The sequence below is a fragment of the Rhinolophus sinicus genome, chromosome 17, assembly GCF_057876585.1.
Source record: "Rhinolophus sinicus isolate RSI-liver-muscle chromosome 17, RSI-T2T, whole genome shotgun sequence".
NCBI classification, from domain to species: domain Eukaryota; kingdom Metazoa; phylum Chordata; class Mammalia; order Chiroptera; family Rhinolophidae; genus Rhinolophus; species Rhinolophus sinicus.
The window spans coordinates 203,727,161-203,740,102 of record NC_142517.1 but is presented as its reverse complement, the minus strand read 5'-3'; the positions used below and the strand labels follow the sequence as shown (position 1 = coordinate 203,740,102).

General features: G+C 35.7%; 1 protein-coding gene across 33 annotated transcripts in view; it reads right to left on the bottom strand.

Moving 5' to 3' along the window:
* Nucleotides 1–12,942, bottom strand: part of MFF (mitochondrial fission factor) — a 31,078-nt gene that overhangs the window by 15,991 nt on the left and 2,145 nt on the right. For 9 of the 33 annotated variants that reach the window (XM_019737372.3, XM_019737374.3, XM_019737382.3 and 6 more), the window contains exons 2-6: nt 11,310–11,421; nt 10,360–10,534; nt 9,156–9,376; nt 8,103–8,272; nt 2,377–2,468 (exon numbers count right to left, since the gene is read on the bottom strand). In XM_019737372.3, the coding sequence (XP_019592931.1) occupies nt 2,377–2,468; nt 8,103–8,272; nt 9,156–9,376; nt 10,360–10,397 (521 nt within the window). In that variant the 5' untranslated portion in view covers nt 10,398–10,534; nt 11,310–11,421. Of the gene's footprint in view, nt 1–2,376; nt 2,469–8,102; nt 8,273–9,155; nt 9,377–10,151; nt 10,257–10,359; nt 10,535–11,309; nt 11,422–12,942 lie in introns of all 33 variants that reach the window. The other 24 variants (XM_019737373.3, XM_019737375.3, XM_019737378.3 and 21 more) reach the window with 7 other exon arrangements.

Genomic DNA, 12,942 nt, shown 5'->3' with positions numbered 1-12,942 from the left:
GGTTCATGCACAATGACATATAATTAGTTTCACATTACAAAGACTAACGTAGATAAAGAGTTTAATAATTAGTAGAAGGAAAAGATAGCTGTACTATATTAATAGTTTCTTCCTTACCATATTACCAACATTGACTACATAATATGCTCATTATATAAAATTCCTAAAGTTAATTAAATGTAGATTCTTAAAGATGAATTATAAATTGCAAAATTAATAATGGGAGGAGAAGAAGTGGCAAGGTTATATTATTTACAAAAAGATGGTTAAATGTCTTACCATGGCATGGTAACATACATAACTACCATAACAAAAAGTATGGTTAAGTAATGTAAGCATTTCATTATAAAAATATAGTTATATATTCATGTTATTTTTTACTACCAAAAGTTAAAATATGAGACTCAGTTTTATTCAAAATCTAGAAAATGCCATTAAAGCAACTTAAAGAAAAAAAAAGAAATCAAATATTGGTGAGCTCTGTTAATCTTTTCTGTTATGAAAAACTTATGTTATTGGTAACTGCAAAAATATATATGAACTAATCATGTATTCTAAATCACACACTAGGCTGGTTTTTATATATAATAAAGCTGTTTCCTTTCTTTTTTAACAGAATTCAGCTATCAATAATATATATTTTGTGAGAAAAAAAAAAGTGATGCTATACTAAAATAGACCTGCTTTTAATTTAGTAATGTAAAATTTCAAAGTAATAAAAGACCTAAATAAGCCCTACATCTTTATATAATAAAAAACTTTATTAGAAACCTTTGCTGCCTTAAAAAAAAAATTACAAATAGAAAATAACAAAAGCCCTTAGGTTATGTTTAATCATTCTGAGCGGATACTAAATATCAAGAAGCTCCCTGAGTCATAAACTACGGAGCTTTTTTACTATTTACATAATATACTTGGAAATATTCTGGAAAATGATTTCATGGGCTGGCTGACATCACTGCCAACCCAGCACATTCAGAAAAATATGCAGTTACCATAAAAAAAAATTTTATATCAATAACGGTTGAAGACTTCAGCTAAATCTTCCCTGAGGGAGATATACAGTAATTTTAACTTACCATCTTCCTATGTAACTGTTCATAATAACTATAACTACTTTAGGGGGCATTTCAAGATTCCCCCAGAAATCAGTTACAATTCTCCTCTGCACCTCACACAAGAGAAGAGAGGCCCTAAGCCCCTCAAAGCCCCATCTGCATCCTTACACTCTTCAGTCAGGTCCAAACTAGAACTTAATATGGTTTAGTACAAATGGTGTAATTATATTATGCTCTAGTTATTTTGTATATAAATTTAAATGTTTTGCTTTTCTCTAGATTTGCAAGCTCTAAGAAGAGAGATATGTATCATCTAGTTCTTGTATAGTTCCCAGAGAAGCTAACATAATGCGTGGCATCAAATGTGGTTCATCATAAATGAGTTCATGAAAACTGACCAAAAATTTAATGAGGAAGAATATTATTTTACATAAACTATCTAAATCATCTATTTTTAAAAAAACCACAAAAAAAGAACCCCAAGAAAAAACCCCCAAAAACAGACTCTCCAGTGACTTTGAAACTTAAAAATTCTGAGCAGTTTTTAAAAGGTTATTTTATATGTAAAAATGCATTAGTTTTAATGAAACAACAAAAAGCACTTGCCGATCTAAAAGATCTTGTAGTGGGGTAGCTTTCAGATCAGGACATTATAATATAACCAAATGAGAAAGAAAGGTTTAAACAAACAGTCCTTTAAACAATATACTTATATTTTTGGAAAATGAAAGGGATCCAATAAGTCAGTAGGCAGAGAGCAAAACAAAAGAATCCTGGAAAGTAAAAAAATTCCACTTGCTTATGCTACACATGGTTCATGAAAAGCAGAGCTGGAAAGGGCTAGTTCACAATCTTAAGACAAATTGAGTAACTTAAAAATTTCCTTAAATAAAGTGTTTTCCTTTTATTTAACCTACATGTTAGATAAACAGTTCTGAAGAACGCACAGAATTGAGCACTTAGTTATCCATTTTTCTTAAGAAAGATTCCCTAAATAAGCAAATCATACTTATAGAAGACTGTCACATACACAGAAGAAAAATTCTCACAACAAAACGGTCAGATTTTAAGGCTATAAATAGTATTGCAAAAATGTAAAATTGATGGTAAATGCAGAACAGATTTCAAACACTGTTAGAAGTAAATTATTTTTTCCCTTCAGATTCTTAGGCATAAAACATACACACACTTCTTCCTCTTCTTTTTTTAAAAATATTTGGGAGTGAAAAAAGAAAGGAAGTTATTTGGAAAAAGATGGGACAGACAATATATGGAGAGAACTTATGAAGGAAATACAATGCTTAGTGATTCTACTCACATGGAGTCAGTTCTGACCAGCTGTCCGTTTTGGCGAACAGCATTTTCACTCATAGAGCGCTCTCTCTTTAGCCTGCCAACTGCACGGACCTGCTAGGCACAAAGAAAGGGAACGGAATAGAAGATATTCTTAGTAGCCTAGTAGCTGTTTAGCATTAAAGAACCTTAATCCAAGGCTACTCACAAAATTTACAAAGAATTGCTGCAGGGATGTGTATTGTAGACAGACATGTTAAAAACAAAACAAAAAACATACTATATGCAGATAAATTTAGGAATGCTTACTATATAAAAAAGTTTATATCTGTTTTCTTTTTAAGTATCAGTCTTACTTGGTACAATTATTAATATTTTTATTTGTTATAATTTATATAAAATATTAAGAACAATTCCCAACAGTTTTTAAAGGCACATACATTACAGGAAATGGGATGTATGTGTATTTGTCTCACAAATAAATGTTCCTGGCTTCTGGGGTTAAACAAATTCGGATTTGGTGGGCTAGCTGAAAACTAGACTAGAAAACTAGTCTTACTAACTTAAAGGTTTTGACATTCCAGAAATAACCACAAACTCCCATCCCACATATTCTTTTTACAAATGTATCATTGACCTCTTTCCATCAGGGATGGGATCTGTTTCCTTCCCTTGAAACTAGGTGGGCTGGTGACTGCTGTAGAGATGATGAAACGTGACTTCTGAGGCTTGGTCATAAACAATGCTTCTGCCTTTTTTCTCCAGACTACTCATGTTTGGAAAAATGGTCCCATGATGTGAAGAAGCCCAAGCAGCCATACAGAAAGGCCGTATGTGAGTTCACCAGCCAACGCCAGCTGAGGTCCCAGACAACAGCTAGTACAACTACATGTGAGTGAGTAAGCCTTCAGATGACTGCAGCCTCAGGCTGTCAAATCATCCCTAGTCTCTGAGACTTCCTAGCTTAGGCCCATATACTGGAGAACAGAAACAAGTTTTCCCCATTACGCCTGCTGTATTGCTAACCCATAGACTCCATGAGCAAAATACACAGTGCGGCCACTGTTTCGTGGCTCCCTAACCATTATGGTTAATCCCCTCTGCCCTAAGCCCCTGGTGACCATTAATCTGTTTTCTACCTCTGGATTTGCCTATTCTGGACATTTCATGTAAGTGGAATCATACAATAAATGGCCTTTACTGTCTGGCTTCTTTAATTACGCATAACGTTTTCAGGTTCAGCCATGTTATAGCATGTATCAGGACTTCATTCCTTATTAGGGCTGAATAATATTTTACTATATGGATACACCATATTTTGCTTATCTGTTCATCAGATGATGGACATTTGGACTGTTTCCACCTTTTGGTTTTTAAAACCTGTTTGATCTTCATGACTTGGAGGATGCTACTGGCATGTAGTAGATAGCGATCAAGAATGCAGCTTACCATTCTATAGTGCAAAACGATAACCCTCACCACAACAAAGACTTATCCAGCCCCAAATGTCAGTAGTGCTGAGGATGAGAAACACTAAATGTGCTGTAAAATGCCTACTACAGAGTAAATGATTCAGGAATCTCACTTGTTAGATTTTGAGTAACATCTGAATGAATTATCAATGTTACTAGCACTCAAGGCCTTACTGCCCTTCTACCGTATTTCCCCGAAAATAAGACCGGGTCTTATATTAATTTTTGCTCCAAAAGACGCATTAGGGCTTATTCTCAGGGATGTCTTATTTTTTCCTGTACAACAATCTATATTTACTCAGGTACAAAAATCTACATTTATTCAAATACAGTCATGTCATCTTCTGGAACATCGTCATAACTTTCCAAACCCCAAATTCCGGCTTGAATTTCTTGTGACTCCATTTCCTGTAGAACCATTAGCCCCAATCTCTCATGTCCAGCAAGAGAGCTCTCCTTAAATGAGCACCTCTCGTCCATGTCGCCTGCTCACAGTGCATTGGCAACACAGCTGTCAGTGATTTTATTCCATGAATTCTTCACCTAAGTCATGACCTCTTGCAGGCTAGGCTTCACAAAGTTGCCACGCTGATTTCTCTGCATTCTATTTTCAATGCAGTCATTGATTTCCATGCGCAAATGGTCCTTGAATGGCTTGTTTATTGCAATATCAAGAGTCTGGAGATAGGCAGTCATTCCTGTGGGAATCATTATCTGTTCTTCTCTCTGCAAGGAAGTTCTTCATGTCTTTAGTGTGGTGAGTACTGGCTGAATCCCAGACTAGCAGACCTCTTTGGCCACCTCGCAAAACAAGTGGCAGCATTAGATAGACCCACTTCTTATAATGGCTTGTGTGCACCAGACTTTTTCGGTTTCAAGAACATAAATGCCTGAAACACGTTTCAACCTTATGTTTCTTGCCCTTAGTGATGATTAGAGGTGGGGCTTTCTTTCTATCCAGACGAATTGCCAAAATACAGGTAACACATTCACTTTCGTAACAAGTGGAGGGAATGTAGATTGACGAGGAACCCCTATGATCAATTGTCGTTTGAGATCCTTGGCCCATAAACACTGCAGTTTCACCCATAGCAATCATGTTGGAGAGTTGGTATTTAGAAAAGTCGATGCCATCAACAAAGGACTTGAAGGCAAGTGCACGTTTAATAACTTCAGTATCTTCCAGCTTGAACAGTGTTGTCGATCTTAGAGACAGTTCACATCACGGAAGGAAGCCATCCAGCTAGTGTTGTGATGCTTTGAATTCTTCTGGGGATATTTCTAACTGTGGTGCCATTGCAAGGGCAAATGCTTGAATATCAGCCCTGGGCACAACCAAAGGCTTTGCTCTCCTGTCAGCAATCCATTCACAGATGATGTCTTCCAGCTCAGGAAATAATGGTTGCTGACCTGATCCACACTTGCGCTTCTTAGCATTTTCCTCATTCACCGATTGACTGACGTTATCATACTCTGCTCGCCATTTTAGGACCATTTGGAGATCCAACTTCTCTTTGCAGAAAGCCGTAAGATTCTTGCCCTGGGAGTCCTCCACGATTCCTTTCTTGTACTCGACGGAATAGCTGTGTCTTTTTGCACTCATCTTGTCTGGGGGTCAAAAATTTTATTCCCTTTAAATCTACCATTAAATCAAGTGTTAACTGAAGACTTACGAGGCAGGAGTGGCAACAAAAATGACAGTTAAGAATGATGGTCCACATAAAAGTGATGAAAAATTGCAGGCAGCAAAATTCAGAAAATGTTTCTTTATTTCACACAAGTGCATTAAGTATGTCTGTTACAACACACGACGTATTGAATTATGAAGATTCATATTAGACACAACCATGTCCGTTCATTATCAAGTGCACATGTTATTGGTGCATTGTGTCTGTACTGATTTGTCATTTGGCAATAAATCTCGAGTTCATCTGGTTACATAGGTGTCTACCTCTCGTCCAAAGGCGCCCGCTTGAATATTTACAAACAATTATAATTTATATTATCATTTATTTTAAGTAGTAATGTCAATATTATTTATTTATATTTAATTATATATTATTATTATTTAATTCAATACACCCGTGTGTGTTGCAACGGATGTACTAAATGGATCCATCTGGTTGACGATCTTAACGGGGGCTTATTTTTGGGGTAGGGCTTGTATTACGAGCATCCTGAAAAATCATGCTAAGGCTTATTTTCGGGGAAATATGGTATTTCAATCCATTTTCTAAAAGCTACTAGAATTCTGGTTCCTCTCCCTTTCTCCTCTGCTCATTGGTTGCCTCCTGAGGGCGGCCTGGCCCTTCTACAGGCTTTAATCACCATCATTGTTGCTTTCAATAGGCAGCTGGTACTAACCTTAGAAACTCCTCTCTGTCATCTCAGGATTTGGCTCCTGACTCAGGATTTTAACTTTCATAACAACAGTATTTATACATATTGCGTTTTTGTTTTTTTTTATTAGTTTCAGGTGCACAAGACAAAGCAATACTTAGACGTTTATCATTTATATCCCTCACACTGTGTGAACCACCCTCCCCCCATCTACTATCCCTCTGACATCGCACAGAGCCATTACATTTCCAGTGTCTCTATTCCTAATGCTGTACTCCGCTTCCTGTAACCATATACATACATATATATACATATATGTATATATAAAATTATAGTTGGCATTCATTATTGTTCAGCTTCAGGTGTACAGTGCAAAGATCAGGCATATTGTGTTTTTAATGGGAATTAGATTACGTGCTAAACACATGCATTATTACATTTAATTCTCACAATAATCTTAAGCACTTGGCATTATTTTTATCTTTATTTTATAGATGAGCCTTGGAATTGTTAAATAATTTGCCCAAAGTTATGTGGTTAGTAAGTAGCAAAGTAGGCCTTCAAAATTAGGTCTAATTCTCAGCCTAAGTTTTTCATCCCAGGGTTATATACTTTGGGCATTTGTCACATTTGAGTAAATATCACAATTACTGCAGGAGTAAACCCCACATGGACTTAAAATCTAGGTCTACTGAAGGTAATTCTGGTAAACTTTTATTCCTCAGTCTTAGATTAATCACTCAGGAAAGTATCTGGCTTGTTTTCAATCAGCTCTTCCCACCAAGGAGGCATAAGTGTATAAAACAGTAGGTATGGAAAGATCAAAAGAGAAACAAAACCAGAAGAATATCAAAGGGAAGGTTTCCCTGCTGGCAGAATTCTTTACTCCAGGACCATACTATTCACAGCTGTAATTCACAGTGGAAACTTTGGGGAGCTGGGCCTCTAACTGGGAGCACGCTGTGATAGCTTTTGTCTTGTGTAACATCTTTGTAACTTTCATTGTTCCTTGCTACTAAAGAACTGCATGTATCTTCTGTGTGTATTGATGTCTTTCCCTCACTCATACCACTATACAGGAACTATGTCTCGCTGCGCTGAGTAGTGTCTTACAATAAAGCTGCACGTCCAAATCAGCATCTGTGAATATATTTTCTCTGTTACCTCAGCAGAAACTTCCAACTTAAGAAAAGGCCATACCTAGTACTAGGAAACTGCACTCCCCAATGTTACATGGGTCCTTTACCTTCTTTGGAAAGGACTATATGAAAAATCAAAGACACAGAAAGTTTCATTACCAATAAAAACATGTTCCACATTTTTTCATACTAGCCTCATGACAACACAGAATTCCAGAAGCTATAATGAAAAAGGTGAAACTACAGACATCATCACAGAAAAGCAGCTTTACAAGATTGGCCGAGTCAATGGCAAAGGCGCGATCTGAACTTTGCTACAAACACCTTATTGGTCCATACTGCCAGATTTAGCTCCATAGGGCTATGAATGTTACACGACACAGTAACCAAACTCAGCAGAAACTTTTCAGCAAGCAGGGAGAATAAGAAGAGACAGTGTCAAGAGAAAAAGAGCTTTCTTTGCCCTGTTTACCAGACTGCTTTTATAACAAAGTGATGCATTAATTTTCTCCTGTGCTAAACTCCCCAACTTTTTCTGTATTGCTTAAGGTGTGTCACCTAGTTCATGATTTCCACAGAAGTTTTTTTTTCCTGCAACATAATATTTCAATTAAAAAAGAAAACAATAGCACAATACCTTATTTGTGGTATCTATAAACCAGAATTTATAGCAATCAATGATCCATGCAAAGCTTTCATTACATATCGCTAATGATATGATTTATAGCCTCTAACTCCTCTTTAACTTTTGCTTTTGTCTGTATTATTTCAAATTCAACTGATGTTAAAACTTTACTTACTTCTTCATTTTGAGGGGTTGGAAGAGGTCTTTCTAAATCCAGAAAATCTAGTGGTCTTTCACTTAGTGTAAGTACACGAGGTGGTGTTTTTAGTGCCAGAGGTTTAAAGGAAGTTGACTGAATGAGGTCAAGATCTGCTGGCCTTGAAAATGGAATGTCTTCATTACTTCCTGGGAGTAAATTTAAAAAAGGGAGGTTTTAAAAAGCTAGTACTTTATTAAAAAGAGTGACAATACAAAATGCTGGCAAGGGTATGGAGCAACTGAAATTCTCATACATCACTGTTAAGAATGTAACAGAGTACAACCAATTTAAAAAATAGCTTGACAGCTTTTTATAAAGTTAAACATAACTTATAATATGATCCACCAATTCCACTCCTAGAGATATAAAAACATATGTCCTCACAAAGACTTGTATATGAATGTTCATAGCAACTTTATTCCTAATAGCTCCAAACAGGACACAACCCAAATGTCCATCAGCAGGTGAATGGACAAACTGTGGTATATCCACACAGTGGAATATTATTCAGTAATAAGATGTAATGAACCATTGATATAAGCAACAATATGAAAGACTCACAAAAACATTACACTAAGCAAAAGAAGCCAGACCAAAGAGTATACACTATATCACTCCATTTATATGAAACTCTAGGACAGACAAATCTAGTCTCTGGTTATTGAAAGGAGATTAAGGTTACCTGGAATTGAGGGGTAGGAACTGAATGAGATGGGGCACAGGGGACCTTCTGGGGTAATGAAAATGTTCTGTATCTGGACAGTGGGGGAGGTTACATGGGTGTATACATTTGTCAAATCTCATCAAGCTGTACACTTAAAAATTACACTTTATGTATGTAAATTATACCTCAATTAGTTGAATTATTAAAAAGTATTGTTTAAGATTTCAGACTATTGTAATGAATAAAAATTTTGAAAAAAAATGCAAAGTTGCATTTCCCAACTCCTATTCAAAAACCCAAAAGTTTTCCTAAAAATATATAAAACAAAGATATATCAGGCAAGTTTATAACTAAAGGTAAAATACCTGCTACGACAATCCTCTCTGGAACCTGCATAATCACACTAGCATTTGGAACGCCTTCTTGGAATTCTTGTTCCAGGTCAGCATTTGGTGGTGCAACCTTTAATTTTTCCGGGACCCTCATTCGCTGACTAATACCTTCAGTGTATTCCATTTCATACTGAATTCGACTAATTTCTGCCATCTCAGCAGCAGTGGGAGAAGGAAATGCTGCCCCACTCACTCTGTGGGCAAAAAAATTAAAGACGGGGTAACTGACTGTTAGAATGTCAGTCTTCTCTATGTAGCGAAGTTAGAAGACAATACCTTATATTATAGAAAGAGCAAAAGGAGACTTCTCATTTGTGACTACTGAATACATACAAAGGAAAAGGAAAAGACTGAAGAAAACATTTTTCTCAACATAATGCCTTCTCCCTTATCAGCTGAAACTGCACCTTGAGAAGAGTGCTTAGGAGCAAATTTTAAAAATGATTGTACAACCACAGACAAGTGTGCCCACACACATATTCCCCTCTGTCTTTCTCTCTCTCTCTCTCTCTCTCTCTCTCTCTCTCTCTCTCTCTCTCTCTCGCTTTCTCTCTGCATAAACATGCATGCTGCTTATACGTCAAAAATGCCTGAAATAAAACTTAAATTAAAATTTCCTAATCAATTATTTGAAGGAAAGCTGCTAGGACTTTATAATAATGAAATTCAAAATTGCTGTCATGCATGAAAAAAATAAAACCTTTTAATGAAAATCAGATTTATAAGGCAAACAAGATTAAGTTTAAATTTACTAAAAAAGATGCAACCCCCTGAAAATCACAAAATACAAATTAAAACTTCTCTTGCTGAATGTATATCTGATGATTGAGATGCAATGAATACCAAATATAGTATATCATTAATAAATCTTTAATGTATACATTCATTTTGAGGGATTGGAAAGTCTCACATTATTAATTTGTATTTGCTACCATATTTACATGTATATTTTTAAAAAGAATGACATGCCTTTAAGGGGAAAGACAGTACAGATGCATTGAGCAGCCTTTTAAATTAGAGACGGATCCATGCTCCAGGGAAATGCAGCAGAAAGTTGCCCCCAAATACAACTTGCTGATAAAAATTAAAAGAGCATGGTTAGCCTGTGACAATCCGCTTTACAGCCACTATCTCTCAAGTCTACAATACCAGCTCAACTGAATAAAATGTCACTGACCTTCCTATTGGTGTGTCACTGCTTTTTCTTTTACTCATTTTTAATATAGTAAATACACGTCTATAATAGCTATTAAAATACTGCTACCCTGTAGTTCAGTTTACTTTACACAATTCCCCTACAGATCTGAACTTTTTTGGAGGTGTACATAACAACACGGACACTGCTTTTCCAGCTGTAAAAAAGAAAGAATAGAAATCAGTATTTCGACAATTCATTTTATAAGAAAACTATGAATAAAAGTAAATATCTACTTAAAATTTTTGGATTTCAACAAGGCTTGGGGCTCGATCTGAGTAACTAATTTTCAAATCTTCTAAATAGAGTTATTCCATACCTCAAACATCATAAAGATGGTTTCAAGCATAGCCAATGTTTTATGATTTTGCCAATGGGGTAAAGAAAAGCTAATCAAATATATGTATATACAAATGTGAAGTCAGATTAGAAAAAAAGTTTTGTCATAAAATTCCTCTATTCATTATTTTCTGAAGGGGTAACAAACCCTCTTCTTTTCTTGACTACAAATGAAGAAATCAGGGAGCGAATGTAAAGGGCAGAAGTAAATGTGTTTGAGGTAGCCTAAAAAATTTGATGTGTAAGTAAAGTTTTTTTAAAAAGGAAATAACTTTGAAAACCACATCATACTAAATTTTCAGCAAAAGCTATTATGCATAAACCAAGAGCAATGAAAACTTAAGGGCAGTATAGCTGCAAGTCGTAGCTGGGATATTTCTTAAACTGCACGTCAGAGATGTATTACACACCTCAAACTCCACCTCACTAAGAGGCTTAGGAGAGTTCTTAGCTAGAGGCCGTGTAGGGACTAGTTAGTCATGACTGCTAACGTACTTCTTTCATTCTTCACCAAAATGTGAATTTTAAGGATCTGACATGCAGTTTGTTTAAAGACTAAGAAAATAGAGCCAAAAGAGAAAATGTTTACTCACAAACGTGCACCAACTACTACTTGCTATTTGGCACTATCTGCTTCTGTGCTTCATATTAAATCCTTGAACCTGTTTCAATGTGCATGCGCTGGATTTAGAGCCACTTCTGTCCCTGGGGGAGAAAAACAGGAGCTACATTGAGAAACTAGATGGTATCATTCTAGGAACTCATTGCTGTAAATGCTTCAAATGATAAGAGTCATCAAAGATGCACAACCTCACATTAAAAAAACCCAATACAATACAGAAATTAACAAGCTTACCACCAAGTTTAGTCTCACAGGCAGGGCCTTACAATCATTCATTAGTTAATGCAAGACAAAATACAAGACTGTCATCATTTCTGATGTGAATTTAGAAAAATGTACCAGATGAAAAATATATGTTTTAAAGAATCTGAACACTTACGTATATACACATAAGTGTATATATACACACGTACACATATACAGAAGGTGCCAAGAAAATGTATACACATTTTAAGAAAGGAAAACTATATTAAAATTGTAATACCAAATATACACCGATAACAAAAGATGAATACAAGTCATGTTTGACTTCTACAATTACAAGAGGTGCTCAAAGTGGTTACCATCAGTGTCTAGACACTTCTGATTATGGCGAACTACTGCTTGAGCAACATTGACCAAAGTGTTCACTTGTATACATGTTTTTGGCACCCCGGTATATCAAGAAGGTATATTTAGCACTGGCTAAATTTTCATTCAGTTATTTCTATTTAGTATTTAGTTGCATTCATAATTTCATTCAATATTTAATCGAAATCAGTAATAGGTGCACATGGTACAAAGTACGTAAGAACATACAGAGAAAATAAAGTGCTCTACTGAATCCTTTCCTATAACCACTGGGGTCCCCACATGCAACCTCTATTATCAACTTTTGTGTATCATTCTAGATAAGATACTCTTCCTATACTTGGGTGTATTTGACCCACAGTAAAAGTTTATATTTAGAAATACAACTGAAAAGAGATACCTCAAAAGGATTACAGTCTTGGGACATTACAAATTGAAGTTTTATAATAAATAAGGGATGCAAATTGCTAGAACATTATCGCCCCAAAATGTGCTATTCTCCATGTTCCATTTACTACATTTCAGTCTTCTTATTAACTTTTCACTAGTACATCCCACGGATCTCAACATTTCATTCTATAGCAATATCTTTTCTTACAAGAATCTTTGGGCAGCTGGATGGCTCAGTTGGTTAGAGAGCAAGCTCTGAACAACAGAGTTGCTGGTTCGATTCCCACATGGGCCAGTGAGCTGTGCCCTCTACAACTGGATTGAAGGACAACAACTTGGAGCTGATGGGCCCTGGAGAAACACACCGTTCCCCAATATACCCCAGTTAAAAAAAAAAAAAAATTGTTCTAAAAAAAAAAAAAATCTCCAAGTTTGTAAAGCATCACAGACTAAGATTATAAAGGCAGACACTGAAAAGACCATTTCTGGAAAAAGCCAAATACTCCTGCAGCCAATTTGAGCTACTTAAATTTAAAAAGTAACTGAACTGTCCCAATAACTACGTTTCTGCATAAGTGAAATAGATAAAACTCTAATTTTTCTCTCTCTCATTAGACTGGCATTTTGGTAATATCGTTCAACAA